The sequence below is a fragment of the Anguilla anguilla genome, chromosome 9, assembly GCF_013347855.1.
Source record: "Anguilla anguilla isolate fAngAng1 chromosome 9, fAngAng1.pri, whole genome shotgun sequence".
In the NCBI taxonomy this organism is placed as follows: domain Eukaryota; kingdom Metazoa; phylum Chordata; class Actinopteri; order Anguilliformes; family Anguillidae; genus Anguilla; species Anguilla anguilla.
The window spans coordinates 11,784,405-11,801,910 of record NC_049209.1 but is presented as its reverse complement, the minus strand read 5'-3'; the positions used below and the strand labels follow the sequence as shown (position 1 = coordinate 11,801,910).

The 17,506-nt window shown below is 39.5% G+C and overlaps 1 protein-coding gene across 1 annotated transcript in view; it reads right to left on the bottom strand.

Annotated features, from left to right (window-relative positions):
- LOC118236723 (X-linked interleukin-1 receptor accessory protein-like 2) overlaps positions 1 to 17,506 on the bottom strand; it is a 140,041-nt gene that overhangs the window by 18,223 nt on the left and 104,312 nt on the right. Inside the window, exon 6 of the mRNA XM_035435307.1 lies at positions 8,990 to 9,064. Within this exon, the coding sequence (XP_035291198.1) occupies positions 8,990 to 9,064 (75 nt within the window). The remainder of the gene's footprint in view (positions 1 to 8,989; positions 9,065 to 17,506) is intronic.

Below are 17,506 nucleotides of genomic sequence, written 5' to 3'. Positions count from 1 at the left end.
TTGTCACAGATCAGCCGAAGGCACGGGAGCGACGTGTGCAATGTTCTCTCGCGCGTCAGCGAAAGCTACCAGCTTCGCTGAGAGCAGGCCGAAAGAAGCTTCCGGATTTCAGAAACCCACTGACCGCCAGAGGTGCCAGGTGTAAGCACAGGTACAGGAGTGTCTCTGCGGGCCTGGCTTCAGTTCGGCAGGAAGTGAAAGGGGGGAACGGGAGCACGGTCCCCAGATGGCTGTAGGTCTGCTCACTGCAGCTGCTGTGAACAGTTTGGCTCAGCAAGGCACTCTAATGGGTGACTTCAAACAGCTGACATCACTGATTCTCTGGCACCCAAAGCACGCTAACTGGGAATAAACCATCAGTGCCACATCAGGAAACGTGACAGTTCGGTATTGTTCAAACTGCTTCCATTAGACCTCATAACAAAGCAGGTGGACCCTGGTCTTACAATGCCCTCTATAACGATTGGGACGAAGACAGATTTTTTTCTTTATTTGGCTCTGCACTCCACAATTTTAGATTTGTATTCAGACCTGGGTAAAATACGTATTTTTGTTTTGGATTCAAATACTTTTCTGTGCTCTATTGATCTTGCCTGGTGTAAATTAGCCTGCCAATATGACCAGAAGGCGGGGTTTGCACTTTTTGAGAGTATCTCATTGGTTCCAATACACCAGAAAAGAGCAGTAAAGTGTAGAAAAGTATTTTGTAATCAAAGAATTTGCATGGTGCAGATTCTCAGTTTTTATTAAACCATATTTTTTAATACATTTTGGTTTCACCAAGTAGAAATGACAGCACTTTTTATACATGCTCCCCATTTCAGGGCACCATAATGTTTGGGACATATATGTTTGGCCCATACCTGATCTGACCCAAGGTCACACAGCTAAAAAATAGGCCTGATACTCGGTCTGATCACATCATACTTTCAGGCCCTGCAGGTTCTGGTCACGATGCAGACCTCTATCAAATGTGTGCTGCAACAAAAAGGCATTTCACATGTGCTTACACACACTTTAAAACATTTTTCATCTGTATTTGCACTGCAGCAGTGAATAAAAAAATGAAGAAAGTTGCAAGGTGCCTGTAGAAAGGTACCTCCCACCTGGGAGAACTCTATGTCCAGTTCTTTGCTTTCCACCATAATGAAGTCGTACCCCAAATACAAAACAAGTTCATTTTCAATACCAAGATTTACTGCTTCTCTAGGGCATATGCATGACAGATCTACACTCCAATGTTCTTCAGTGCTAATCCCTGTTGTCTAAATTTCACTGTTTAAGGGAAAATAATAAAAAACAGAATACTCATTATTCAGATATGAAGGTGCCATACTCCACCTCTAGAGTAATAAGAATAGATTACTTTGTACAAGAATAAAAAAGTGACAGACTGAAATGAGAACTTCGGATCAAAGGAAAAACACAGTAGCAGAACCTCGCTGCTCCAGGCTCTGGCTGAATCATTTTAATCGTGAAGTTTGTTGCCGCCGACTCCTGAAGACCCGCATGTGCCTGTACCTGTGGTAGAGGTCTGCTTTAATTGCAATGGAAACACCAACTGGCTGGTGCCTTTCAACAACTGTCCAAGGGGTCAGAAGTGAATCTCAATGAAAATCAACACTGCCATCAAGGAAGCTGTGCTTTCAGTGACAAACACCTCTGCACTGTAGCTAGGAAATATGGCTTTCAACTTCATATCCAAGCTGTTTCATCTCACAGCATGGGCACACACATGCGGGATTTTACACTGAGGAGGTTTCCACTGAGGTACACATTTTAATCACAATAGCTCTCTATGCCCGTCAGGGATATCCAGGGATTAATGGGAAATTAAAAATATTTTGCGTTGACTGGTATTGCCTCAGAGTATACGAGGCTGTTATTAGAAAAGATTGTCAAGATAAAACTTCCACCATATTTTAACACCTATAAACAGCACACACTCAGACTGGTAGGGGATAAATATGTTGCTGGGACACCTTCCCTTTACAAATGAAGGGAACATATTTAACACTTATTTAATATATTTTCTAGAAGGAACAGGGCATCTTTTGTATGATTCCAACAGTCAGTGGAGACTTTTAACAGAATGTCAGTTACCATTGTAGGGCATTTCAGTTATGCATTGTACAGCATAATAGACACAAGGCTTGCATTAACATACAGAATTCAAGCTACATACTACATCTTCCACAGAGTACAAGGACATTGGTGTGTATGTTCATTTGTGGTAGATTACAGGATTTATTTGGTCAACGGGAACATATATCATTGCGATTCACAGTTCACTGCTTTAATAGATAGTGTCATATATGGCTCAAGCCTTTGCAGTTGTTTTATTACAATTTATCTGACAATTACATAGGGGTGAATATATTGTGTGCTACATGCTGGCACACTCTCAAACTATAAATAATTACAAATGCATGGATCTGCGCCCAGTGCAGCCCGTACTTCAAAAGCCTCATCTGAAGGCCATTCAAGCAAGAAGCACACCACCTATTACACTCATATTACACTCGAATGAGCATGCTCAGAAATTAATAAGAGCACCACGGCTTTTAGAAAATTCACACTTGTTTTTACAATGGACGTCTCAACCGAGGAGTGGGCTGGAGTGGGTAAACAAACATTCTGAAGAAGCGGGAATGATTTGCGCAGTCAAATTGGCTGTTTTTGTTCTGCGGCCTGGCTGCGGCATATGCCCAGGGGTGTGCTTCAGAGTAAACACCCTCGCAGGCAGCCAGGAAGTGAAACATCCAAATGTGCTGAGCAGGCGACCGGGAGACAGCCCGGCCTAATCTGCACGAGTGAATGCGCTGGCACCGCAGTGTGGCTCTGGGTACACCCTCCAAATTAACAAATTAACAATTAACAAATACAATGAACCGAGGAAATCAAAGGAGATGAGGATCATCAAATCTTAAAACACAGTCACACCAAAATAAATTATAAACGGCAGACAAACGCAATAAGGATGAAGACTGGAGATGAAAGATTAAGATAAACATAATAAAAATGAAAAGCTGAGTGAGTTTTTCTGGATAAGAGCCTCTGTAAAAAGTCAAAATGTAAATATAAATAAGGTTTAAACATGATGTTAAACATTTTCATAATACTGTCTTCCTTTCTCAAGAAAATACTGATTATATATGGACAAAAAAAATACATAATTAATGCAACAGAGACTCGCTTCCTGGAAGAAGACCTGCAGTACATCCCAAAAATTTCTACTGAAAAATATACTTATATAATCCAAAATATTAATATCATTCATGTTGTAACCACATTCCAAGGTTTATTTTCTATTTATAATATGTGTAGTGTACCCAAAATCTAACCTCTATCATTTGTCCTTAATCACTGTGGGGTTCACTATATTCTTGGAAAGTGAGAAACTCAGGCATCTCAGAACCTAGCACACTTGCCCAATTATAAAGCAATTCCTATGCTGAATTTTGACATTTAAACAACAATGCATTTGTCTTTGATAATGCAAGTTATCATGGCACTTAAGGAGAACAATACAGTACATTTCAGACTTTCTCACAAAGGCATGCAAAATGAGATGGGGCAGTAGGTGTTCCGCTACACTGTACCACTCCCTGTACTGAAATGTTCCCCAAAAAACTGATAGAGCAGACAGAAAACTAATTTAATCACAAAATTTAAATATTACTTTTCTTGTTTCATTTTCATTTGTTTTAGCCTTTCATTCTTTGAGCATACACTGCTGCAAGCTGTTTCAAAGTTATTTGTCTTATTTAACTATTTTTGTGCAAGTAATACAATTTTTATGAGTAGACCTACTTCCAATTGTTTAAAAAACAAGGTCACTGCTCTTTAAAAATGCCAGTTACACATCAGCAGTTCTAGGCACTAGAAGCAGCAAATAACAGTTTGAGAACATTGCCATCAACCCTCTGTGCTTAATTATTGACAGCTGACAAAATTCAAAATGAAATACAATAATGGTAAAATGGAATTATGTAGCTACTTTTTTAATGGCCGCCATGGCAATGTTGCTACTGTATAATGTGGTCACTAAAGGCACTGTCTTAATAGGTTGTTAAAGTTTGCCACTAGTTTGTCCTAAGTAAGTAAAAAAAATCAAGTAAGTGTACAAAAAAAAATAGTTGGCCTTTTAAAGTTGTATACCTGATGATTTCCTGCCTGTGCCAGAGAAAGCTATATTCTAGAATGCTTGATGGTATGGGTTTTAAGTTTGCTGGTCTTATCTTTTTCCCTTGACTTTATTGTGTATATCACAGCTGTCCAATTTTAATTCAGCAATTTCCTCTTAATTAGGGCTACTAAGTTGTACAAGTCATCAGCAGAAGCACACTTTCCAGGGATGTTGTTGTATTGCTGGTTGGGGTTCATGCAAAGCCTGTGCTCTTCTTGTTGTGTAGTCAGTCTTGTTGTAATAGTGGCTCAAAAAGTAAAAGTGCATTTACATAATCATGTTTCTTTTTTGGTACCACCATAAAGTGTTGGAATAGTTCACACAATGACCGCATTGCCGTTAGGAATACAATATTGTCATAGGATAGCTCCAAGTAGTGCGGGAGCAGGACACAGCGTGTGTAGAAAATGTATTCTGAAAAAACCTATGGCCTACCCACATTTTCATAGGCCTGCACAAAAATGTATTTCTGCCTAAATCCCTGGTTTAAACAAACTTACTTTAAAAAATTATAACTATGATCATGAAACTACTGACCTTTAAAAAACTTAACAGTTTTTTCATTCTCCTTTTTCTTTTTTTTTTACAACTTGAAATGCCAAATGATAGTTGTAAACATGTCTGTAACAAGGCAAGCCACAGAGGAACAGTACAAAGGTGTCACCACCAAGCGGATGGAGGAAAGTGTTCTTTATTTGGAATGTTAATTGGATGATAAAATGATTGATGAATGCATGTTCTCCCTGTGTCCTCCGGGTACTCCGGTTTCCTCCCACAGTCTAAAAACATGCATGTAGGCTAACTGGAGACTATAAATTGCCCGTAGGCATGAGTGTGTGATTGAATTTTGTGTGTGCCCTGCAATAGATTGGCGACCTGTGCAGGGTGTATTCCTGCCTTGTGCCCAATGCATGCTGGGATAGACTCCAGCACCCCCTGCGCCCCTGCCCAAAAATAAGCTGGTATAGATGATTGATGGATGGATTTATGAATGACACAGTCACTCTTTTCTTACATTGGCTTGCATCATAATGTAAAATACTCCAATAAAGGCACTATTCCAGTGCAGATGGGCCTCATCTGGTGTTGAATTCGGACTGTGATGACTGTGGCCGACAGCCCTGTAGGGCAATGCACAATTGACTCTAATGTCACCCATGTAATAAAAGGTTTCATTTGGCAGTGATTAGAGGGTCTCAACGTGCTCTTGCCTCTTCCACTGGTTGACTGGGCACCCACAAGACCACCTATTGAGCTGCAAACAAGGCGTTTTCCTTTGACTCATGTCAAGCCTGACTTACGAACAGTATGGTAAGAAGTTGAAATCACATGCTTCGGAGAAGAGCACATTCTTGCCTGGGCTTACCACCATGCAAAGACGCCACTATTTGCATCTGCATTTGTTCAACTGATAAGTAAAGTATTTGTATTTGTAATTGGATAGAAACCAGAAGTGTGCATGGTTTAAACCGGAAGTGACACAAAAGTCAAGAGTAACAGATTTCTAGCTGTTTTGTATTTATATCCGCTATCATTGATTATGTATCCACCTAGTATTATGTTCATAACCGCCGCTCGCCCCATCCTTTAAAAAAAAAAAAAAAAAAATCCAATATATTGTAATGGCAGGGATCAGACCAGTCTCGAACATTGGGTCTCCAGGGGATGGGCTGCACTAGCCACTGCACTAAAGATGAATTCACTGTTAGCAGAGCAGTTAGCCTCAGGAGTATATCGCTACTCTACTCCCCACCTTCCACGGAGCACGCCCTCATTCTCGCATGCCACTCACAGGAAGCCACACCTGCGGGGCACTGCCCTGTCCATCGGAGCCATTCACCAGTGAAAAGGCAAGGATCTGGCAGGTCTTGAACTCGGATCTCTGAATTCACCGTTAGCGAAGCAGTTAGGCAGCCTCAGGAGCTTATCACTACAGTGTAGCCACCCTAAGTGACTATAGCATTCCGAGGAAGCTATTACTGAATAGAAAATACATAGTGTATGGTCAGATATTTCAATGATAGATTACAGAGGCATATTATGTTCCTATCTTCCTACTTCCTACATATTCTGTTCCTACTCTTAGCAGTGATTATGTGATTATGCCCGCAGGCAAATCACCTACAGGCTATTTAGGTGAGGGCTAGCGGGAGAGGGACTGCGTGAAACTTTGATGCTGACTTGCTAACTCCATTATTGATAAAGAAATGTGTGACTTTTGTTTTTGAACAAATGTATGAATCACACCCTGCTCGCTGTTAATCGGGCAAAAACATAAATGACAGTAGTCATATAACTACCGTCTGAGAAACGAGGCTATATAACAACACTGAAGGCAGCTCCAGCCCAATCAGACATGGATAACCCACAAAGACACCTTTTTTGTGGCTCTCTCCCTCCTACATCTTATTCTTCTCTGTGCTGTGGCAGCTCTGAAAATGTGATCAAGTAGCTGCAACATACAAACTGGCACTATTACTTTGCCATTGGATATAAATTAATATTTGGGCATTTATAATTATGTCATAATTTGTGAATCTGAATTGATAGTGAAAGCTATGGCAGACCACAGAGGAAAAAAAAGATTGAGCAGCCCAAAATAGGGAGGTTTTTAAAAAAAAAAGTATAATATCAGTAAAGTACTTTCATGAACCCATGCACTGCAGTTTGAAAGCAGCCAAGACATTAAGTGTTGGTTGGTAAGTATAAGGTATCAATTTCTGAGCTTTTTAAATGGTGTCTACATTTTTTGACACTATCTGTTGTAATGAAATAATTGTGATTGAATGAAAAGCTGACCTGCTATAAGGACACCATGTTCTCTTTATATGTTATACACTCAATTATGTGAAGTTCTCAAAATGGTTCCTCATTGTCCTTCTGACACAAATAAAGTATACGCTTCAGGAACTGTGTCACAACCAGTGAAGGACAAAGTAGACTCACACAGGGCCCGTTACACTCCAAAACCTGACTTCACCAAGTACAGTATCCTTCAAATGAAGCTTAACTCTCCTTATCCTTTTAATTAAAATTAAAATGATTTTTTGTGCATCAAAAGATGTCTAGGTCTCCCTATTCCTTGTGACACATAGTTGCCTTACCACAATCACTCAGTCTGCCAGTTATACTTGGAGACCTTTTAGACCCTTCTCTACATTCATGGGATTGGTCCTGAGATAATCTAATTACATTAATAAAATGTTTAGCTTATAAGGTGGCACAGTTCTTAGAAGAAAATGGATGGGAAAGGCTTTGACAAAAGACACTGCCCATGGTTGAGCACACCTGACATTGCAATTAAGGGAGCATCTGGTCAGATCAGAGAAAGAATATGGGTGGCCAAAGAATGTATGTGTGTGTGTGTTTCATCCTCAGTATATTTCTTTTTTTCAAAGGACACAAAGAAATAAAATCATTTTCCTTCCAGATAATTTTCCATTTGCAGGTTGTTTTTGGCATTTCTAATGATTCCACAATAAAAAAATAAATTGAACGTAAAAATATCTGTACATGAGTAATGACAAATGTTAGAGCTTCATTATGTAAACTGTGTATGTATTTAGCAAGGCACAAATGTGATGTGTGACAGAATTCCTTCCAGAATCTTGCATGTGTTTCTCTAGAGATTTTAACTTTCTCACAAAATTATGCCAAGAAATCCTGGGCTCTAAGTCTCATCCTGTTAACTGCTCTTGTATACAATGCACTACAAGAGCTCCATCTTCATTAGCTGCTTTGTGGAGAAAGAAAGAACTGATCTGAAGTCAGAGGTTCTGCCTCATCGTGTCAGTGCTCAAAGATGCTGATTCTTCAGGCACCCTGTTGCTAATTATAGGTCTTTCTTGTGTAAAGGTTATGAGGAGCTGATTTTCATGGTGCTATTGAATTTTCCCTGCACTTAGCATCCCCTGAGCTAATTAATACTGACAGCTGTGGCCTAATAGTCTAGCTGCCAGATCTAGCAACAGCTATGCTGCTACAATTAATAACTGATTTTTTTTTTTTTTGAGCTACAGGCTACTGTCATGTTACTGTGGCTCAGTAGATTTTCCATGTGCATTATGTGAATGACTCACTTATAGAAATACATTTCCAACAAGCTACCTTCTGGCATCCAGCAGCCAGAGTCTTCCCACATATTCTTGTATATAAACTGGCATGGAGAGGCATTATATATTTTATAGCTACAGCTGAAATTCATGAAAAAAAGTATATAAAACAGTATTGTCAGAAATAAAATTCAAACCTTAAGTTCATTTTTGACAGTGCGTAATATTTCAATGTTTTTAAAGTCTGAGTCTATGAAATGGGGACTGAAGCAGTCTTTTGGAGTGCAAGGCTACACAGCTGGCCAGAAACAGCTGAGCAGCCAATTGTCCAATTACTTTTGGTTGACTAACTTTTGGTATTTAATAAATGAAGCAGGCCACTTACAACAATTAGTCATCACACCTGGATATAGGTTTTATGAACTACTTAAATTAAACTGCGCAATTTTACAGATCTTAATTTAGGAAATGATTATGACTGACCCAGCAGATTAAATTCCATCAAACTATAAGATACTGAACCTGCATCAGCAGTTTGCCACCCTGTTATTAGTGTGCTAACATGCAGCAGTGTGTGTTTTCACCTCGAATACTGAGATTAGCCAGGCTTCAGTATTCGGACATTAAACTCCAGTGAGACACAAGAGTGCAGGGCCAAATGCACTCAGTGTTTCAGAGATGAGCCTGCCTGACATCCACTGATTTAATTAATCCGCTGGGGACTCGGGTCCTTCGGCGAGAGACTTACCCAGTTGGGCGTCTATAACACTGGGAGGCTTCTCTTTGGGGAACAGCACCTTAGGAGGCCTCGCGGTGAGCAGAGCTGTCAGAAAGAAATGTAGTTATGAAAAAGCGGGTCTAGCTTCACTCACCAGATTATTATACACTGTTTGGAAGAGAATGAGAGGATTCACTGGAAATTCATCCCTCACAAGGCTGTTACTCCTGCAGCATCTAATATTCTATGCCAGAGACACAAATTATCCATGGTGAAACACACACATACACACACACACACACACACCTTGTGGAATAAGAGGCTTCTGAAAGACTGCAGAAGAGAAACAGACCTTCAGAACGCTCTAATAGCATGACATTAAATGTGTGTGGCAGAAGTATTGTCACATCACTTGAGACTTTGAAGAAAAGCTCAGCAGATTAATCACATTTATCCAGAGTCATTTTCCAAAACCCACAGAAAGCACTTGTAAGCTTTTAAGAAATATTTGATCTTAAACAGCTTTAAGATCAAGAAGTAACAAGGACATATTATATGAACGTTATCTCTGTAGTATAAAAGCAAAATTGTAGCTTTCAACTGAGGGGTAGCACAGATACCTAGTTTTCGGTTTTGTTTTAGAAACATTGATGCATGAATGTAGGACTGCTTGACAAAGCTTCACAACCGGTCTTCATCTTTGAAAAACATGGAAATGTTTGCCAGTCACTGACAAAAGAGGAAGATATTGGCCTGGATTCAGTCAACATTTGTCCTTAACTGACTTACTAGTAAATGCAAGCAGTACTTTTCCTCCACAAACTAAGCTCTGTGATTTAGCTTTAGTATTGATTAACTCGCCAAATGGTTTTCATGAAGGAGAAACATTTTTTTGAATTGTTGATTAATTCCCAGTTGATATATCATGAATTGAGCCCAATAAAAATATTACACCAATTTGCTGATCAGCTCAATGTTTCCCTTCCTCATTCACAGGAAGAGAACGTATAAATCTCAGTAACATACACTACATTTCCAAAAGTATGTGGACACCTGAACATCACCCCCATATATACAAGCTGAACATCTCATTCCAAAACCATTGATATGCAGTTGCACCCTCCCCTCCACTCTTCTGGGAAGGCTTTCCAGTAGACTTTGGAGCATGGCTGCAGGGATTCACTTCCATTTAGCCACAAGAGCATTAGAGAGGTTGGGCATGGATGTTGGGCGTAAGGTCAGGCTTGCACTCGGCATTCCAGTTCATCTCAAAGGTGTTTGATGGGGTAGAGCTCAGGCCAGTCAACTCAAGTTCCTCCCCGCCAAACCATTTCTTTAAGGACCTTGCTTTATGCACGTGGGCATTGTCATGCTGAAACAGGAAAGGGCCTTCCCCATACTGTTGCTAGAAAGGTGGAAGCGCACAATTTTCTAGAATGCCACTGTATGCTGCAGAATTAAGATTTTGTTCACTGGAATTAAGGGGCCTAGCCTAAACTATAAAAAAACAGCCCCAGACCATTATTCCTCCACCACCAAACTTTACAATTGGCACTATTTGGGCCAGTACGGTTGGCACTATGCATTCCACCAAACCCAGATTCGTCCATCAGACTGCCACATAGTGAAGCATGATTCATCACTCCAGAGAACGAGTTTCCACTGCTAAAGAGTCCAATGGCGGTGTGCTTTACTCCACTCCAACTGATGCTTGACATTGCGCATGGTGATCTTAGGCTTATGTACGGCTGCTCAGCCATGGAAACCCATTTTATGAAGCTCTTGACAAACAGTTCTTGAGCTGACGTTGTTTCCAGAGGTAGTTTGGAACTCTGTAGTGAGTGTTGCAACCAAGGACAGATGATATTTAGGCACTACATGCTTCAGCACTCAGCGGTCCCGTTCTGTAAGCTTGTGTCACTTACCGCTTCATGGCTGAGCTGTTGTTCCTCCTATACATTTCCACTTCACAATAATGGCACTGACAGTTAACTGGGGCAGCTCTAGCAGGGCAACAATTTGATGAACTGTCTTGTTGGTAAAGTGGCATCCTATGTCAGTGCCACAATAAAGTCACTGAGTTCTTCAGTACGACCCATTCTACTGCCAATGTATGTCAATGGAGATTGCATGGCTGTATGCTTGGTTTTATGCACCTGTTAACAAGGGTGTGGCTGAAATAGCTGAAACCACTAATTAGAAGGGGTGTCCACATAATTTTAGAAATGTAAAGTAGCACTCAATGTTACAGTACCACCGTATCAAGGGTAGTGCGGAAATTGGCCCTGGCTAATTTAGTCTTTTCCGTGTCTAAACCAGATAGAGCAGGAGCGAAGCAGGGCCCTCTCATCCATCTTTGAGGCTTGGGAAGGGAAGAGGAGGGGGAGGAGGGGTAATGCTGCAGCAGCCTTGCCATGCAAATTCTTGCCATCCCACTGATACTTAATATTTTTCCTGCCAATCGGACCACCTTCCTGCAGCCCCACACGTCATCAGTCCCCTTTCAGACGGACCCCCACCGTATCTACAAGCCCACTTTGTCCACCTCTTCATTGGACCAGGCGGCAAAGTGCCTTCCCAACAGAGAGGTAACACCTTTTCTGACACATTGGTTAATTATAAATAGACCCAGTGTCCTTTTTTTAGCAATATTAATGACACACGCATTAATATCTTGAAAATGAAATGCTACCTTCCTTCTTGCGGGTGGATAATCCCCAAAGTAATAAAACTTTGATATTAAATCAAGCGTTTATTAAGGTTACACCAGGGCATGTCCAACACAAAATGTTGAGGATGTGATCTTGTCAGAAAAAATCTTTTTGCACCTTGGTCAATGTGATATATACATCCGTAGGTCTAAAGCGTTTAACTACAAGTACCCTTATACATTCACATTTTGCAATTAGCAAAGACCCTAAGTAACTTATGCAGATTACATTTCTGCATTCAATACATGATATTTAACAAAAGCAATTTGGTGTAAGTACCTTGCATACAAATACAACGGCAAGACCCCACCTGGGAAAAAAACCCAGAACCTTTTAGTTCCCTAACCATTATGGTACACCTTCACCCCAATGTGTGGACCAGACCAATATAAATCACATACACCAGTAATGGCATTTGTCATTTACTTTGTCCCAAGTATCAATCAAAATTTACAATGGTGATTTTTCACAAACATATCAACATTATTGTAACTGTTGCAGTGATGTCACATTAAAGTTTTGTGAACCTGGTCTGCTTTGCTCTCAAGAAGCAGGAATTTAAAATTTTGTAAAGCATATCAATGTATTCCCTCATTTGTAAATTAATTCCCTACATGGAGCGATACCAAACTTTTTCAGACAAGAAATTTATCCTTAATTTTATCTGCACCCTAATTTAATTCTGATGTAGATATTTTTACATACACCTTTAAAGCAGGGGTGGCCACACTTTTTGGCTTGGCTAGTTCCATACTTTTGCACAGGAATGAAAACTGTATTGATCTTATCAAAAGTCAAAAACAAATTTCCCAAAAAAGTTGGACTGTGCCTTTAAGCCTGCATTCAAAGTTATGGATAAACAGTCATTCAACCCACACCTTATTTATTTATTTACTACTACTATTTATTTCTTTCTACTATATATGCTTTCTTGCTTGCGGCTGTCCATCGTTGCCAAAGATAACGTCACTTCCTTGGGGGGTGGTTAGTGGAGTGCTGTGGCTACCGCTGCTGTCGGCGGTGCCATTGGAGGTGGCTGTGAAGCCCGATCCTTGACCCGCATGTCCTGCCACAGCTGGGACACGTGAGGGCTGAGTCTGGTGATGCTTGGGGTTGTTGTGCATGATGATTCCTGCGCTGTCGTTGCGCTTCTCTCTGGGACGTGCGTTTTGATTCAAGGAGGCCGATTCCAGAGTTCACGGATGCGGTCCAGGCCCGGCGGTCCATGGCGGTTGCTTTAAGGGCCCCTGGCTTTATTCCACATTTCTTAAGTGACTCTCTAAGATGGTCCTTGTACTCCCGTTTTTGTGCTGTTTATTTATTTACACACACACACAATTGAGCTCTTGCAATCACCGTTCTGATTATAAACAACTTCAAAAATGTATTTGAATTTTATACGCACATGTACACTTTCTGTACTACTCTCCCACTTTATTGCATTCTCTTTACTGGAATATTGCATCAACAGTTACGTAGACGGCTCTATTAACCAACAGTCAAGCATGAATTTGCATATATATAGGATATCATCTTTAAATAGGGAACCATGCCAAGTGAGCATTAATTCTTTTTAATAACCTCAATAAATGCTGTACATATGTATTCCAAAGCCATTCAGTTAGCTATATTGAAAATGCATCTTTGAGCCATGCATCACCTCACATTCTATTAATTCCAAACATAAAAAATTATTTATATTCTTGTATTCAGTAAGTGATTAATGGTCTAAATTGGTACTGCTCCATGATTAGACTGCAAACAAGGACATTACTGCTTCTCAAACAAGGAAAATGACACACCAGTGAACTATAAATGGAATTATGTTGTTTCCCGATGCTATTTTGAAAAATAAGCTGAAGTAAGTGAAACCTGCTATCACTGAACTATTTGCATTACATTACATTTATTTGGCAGACGCTTTTATCCAAAGCAACATATAATAAGATACCAAAGGTCATTTAAATAACTACAAAACACAGGTTTGATAAGGTACAATTCTCATTATGTAACAGTTATTCATAGCCATAAACACGTTAAGTCCAGTTCACACAGTAAGCATAGGCTACATCAGAGAGTAATGTTAAGTCAAACTAGGAGGCACGCCAACAAGCTACAACATCAAGATAACGATACAAGAACTGACAGAACTGCCTGGTAGTATAGGGCAAAGTCAGATTTCTACTCAGCACTTGTCATTCAAGCATGACTAATATATATATATATATATATCTGTTTTCCCTACATTCAGTAGGCAAGAGCAACCCTTCTGAGTATGTATGGGCATAATGAATGTCCCCTGATGAAAACATGCTGCCTGAATGATTGTCATGTTCATAATATATCCATCCATTTTCTATACCCGCTTATTCTTGGTCAGGGTCACGAGAGGTGCTGGAGCCTATCCCAGCATGCATTGGGCGAGAGGCAGGAATACATCCTGGACAGTTCGCCAGTCCATCGCAAGGCCTGCACACCATTCACTCACACACTCATACCTAGGGGAAATTTATACTCTCCAATTAACCTAACCAGGATGTCTTTGGTCTGTGGGAAGAAAGCGGAGTACCCAGAGGAAACCCACGCGGCCATGGGGAGAACAGGCAAACTCACACAGAAAGGCCCCAGCCGGGATTCAGACCAAAGCATGCACCACCATGCCACCCCGTTTATAATATAGACCTCTGACCTCTTCATCAGGTATAGTAGCCTACAAGCTAGTTACATCATACATAATAGGCTAGCATTGTTTTGTTTTTTTCATACTGGTAGCTAGCTTCACACATGGCACCATTTATAATACACAGTTTGTGGTTTATCTAGTGCTAAATTGTTAACGTGTCATTATATCTAATTAATTAGATTTGTGTGAGTGAAGAGCACTGCCATATAGAAAATGCTACTGTACTACTTGGCTAATGTTAATGATTTCAATGTGATATATTGATGTGCTTCAGCTTGGGACATTATTACAACAATTTAATGCCTACCACCATTCTATTAATGGAAAACTGTTTAGAAGAGCCTTAAAATGCAACAAAGTTATATTGCTACAAATACTAATTTGCTTTCACATGTAAATGAAAAAGTACTTACGTTAATTAGGATAGCAGATAGCATTTATTTTTTTGCAGGGGTTTATCATTAATTTATTAAATAAATATAAATATTTTATATTTATTTTTGTGTGGATTACAGGCTGACATGATCCCATCAATTAGTGGAGAGGACCATGGGTATACGCTTTTTATTGGTTTACTGATTAGCCTATTTTCTGCTCTTTATTTATTTTGATTAGTTTCAAAACGAAAGTAAATCGGTGAAAAATTGAAATATTGTGACATTATCAGGTGAACATCTAATCAAATAGAGAAGAAATGTATTCTAATAGTTCACAATTGATATTTCTAGTCGTTAGACAGCGGCTAGTGGTACAGCAAGAAATAAGATTGCTGCTTTTGACAGTTAGAAGATCTGGGAAGGTAGAACATAGCAGGCCATCTGACAGTGCAGTCTATTGGCAGTGTAGGACCTCAGTCTGCTACGGGTGGAGCAGCGTCTCAAACAGATGGCTGGCCACGGCAGGGAGCCCGGAGTCTCTGTTTGCAGGCTTTTGCAAAAATGGTAACATTTATAAAGACCTGGACGTTTGCCACCCTACCATTTGGAGCAGGCTTTTCTCCATCCCCAGGTACCCCAGTCATTCTGAAGTGGTAACATACCTCGCTTGGCTCATCCTGAGAGCTTCCACACCACCGTTTACAGCCAAAGCCTAATTAAGTCTGACAGCAGCAGAGAATTTCCTATATACTGTAGAGGCAGTATTGTCTCTCGTCTCTCATAGAATAATGGATGTGCATTTTGAGTATAGGTCTTTGATTCAGATTTTGCATTTGCGATTTAATGATTTCGATGGTGAACTTCTCTATGCCAAATGTAAGATGGCGGATCACATGTAGCATACCCTATATATAGGTTAAACATCTCTGACAACCACTGTTTGATCTAATGACAACTGTATTGTAAATATGTTCATTCACATGAGACACACAATGGTAAACTGACTCCTTTCCAATCCACAAGTGTTCCCATCATGGTAAATTATGCTTTTATTATGTTTTTTCTCAATCAAAGTTGAGTGATTAGTAATTCAACCACAGTATTTAAATGACATTATAACATTGGCTATTGCTCACTCCAAAATGACATACTGTTTTATTTACACATTTTACATGTGTGGATGTTTGGAGTGGCGACTGCAATTATTTAAATGACGTTATAACATTGGCTATTGCTCACTCCAAAATGACATACTGTTTTATTTACACATTTTACATGTGTGGATGTTTGGAGTGGCGACTGCACATCTATTCAACTATAGAGGTGTCCAGCCCATTGCTGATGGCTTTTTTGGTGAAACATCTGGAATGGAAGGCTTCCAGTGTAAACAATTCTCTGAAGTTGTTTGTTGAAATTTTAGTATACCCTTGTATCTCTAATTACTGCTACTTTCAGCTCAGTATTGGCTAGACATAAGATCACCCAACAGCGACACTTGCCTATATATCTACAGTGCAAGTCAAGTAATGGTAAAAATAGGGCTAAAAGGAAGGATCAAAAACAAAACTATCAAAGCTTGGATATGTATTGTTTGTACAGGCTGGGATGGCAGGTCAATCTTGATTGATGGTAATCTTTCAGAGTGCTATTGCTTATAATGGTACACTGACTGTATTAACCATGGTTGTCTGCTTTCATTTATTCTGACCTTTAAAATGCACACTATTATTTTAATCCTAGTTTCTGCTGTGGTTTGGACACCTTCTGACCATGGCTTCAACCATATTCAATTATTTTAATTGAGCACATAACCACCTGCTGATGCTTAATTAATAATGTGTGATATGTGCATTTATTTCCATATCAATAATTTAAAAAAGCTTTGTACAATATACAGCAATGATTTGTTTATTCATTATGCATTATTGATAGTTTGACTGCCTGATGATAAGCTCCATTATCAAAGGACTAAAATTCTAAGCTTAGAATTTATAAATACATTACACTAAGTGCTTAATTATACAATTTATTATAACACTTCTATGTGATAATTACATTTAAAAAGGAAACAAGAATTTACAAACTTTTTGTGAAAATCATTTTTGTTCACTTTCGTCTTTAAAATAACTGTCATACACCTCTTCAGGAAAAGTTAAGATAATTGATATTAGCATTCACATGTGGAAGTAAGTGATTGCAAACATAAGGGCTCAGTTATTTAATTGAAATGAATGTCCATCGGTGTCAGTGAGCAAAAGCATATAGACTGACAAAAGATGACTGTCAATAAAAAGACACTCCAATTGACCAAATTCTTTGAGTTTAATTTAGGCATCTCATGTTCACTGTCTCCCCGGAAACAAATCTCTTTGTGGCATGACCACCCATGTCAAAACATAGTAATAAATCACCTGAGCAACCCTGTCAGACATTTTGAAAGAAAAAGCCATATTCAATGTTGAAGCTCATTTAAAATTTACAGGTGCAGTTCAATTCATGACCCTGTGCTCTGTAGGTTTTATTGGCTTTGCATCAAACATGCCCACATTCTGACTGTCATATTGAGATGGGACATCTGTAAGGGCCCAACATGTTTATGCACCATGTCCCAAGGTAAATTCTTGCACATACACTGTCGTTCACTTAAACTCATTTTAGATCTACAGGAAAACGGAGACTGTACAACAAGCAATTAACTGGCAAACATGCCTACAGTAGTCCTTTCTGCAAACATAATTGTTTTATATTCTTCTGACTGATGATTGTATCCTCATTG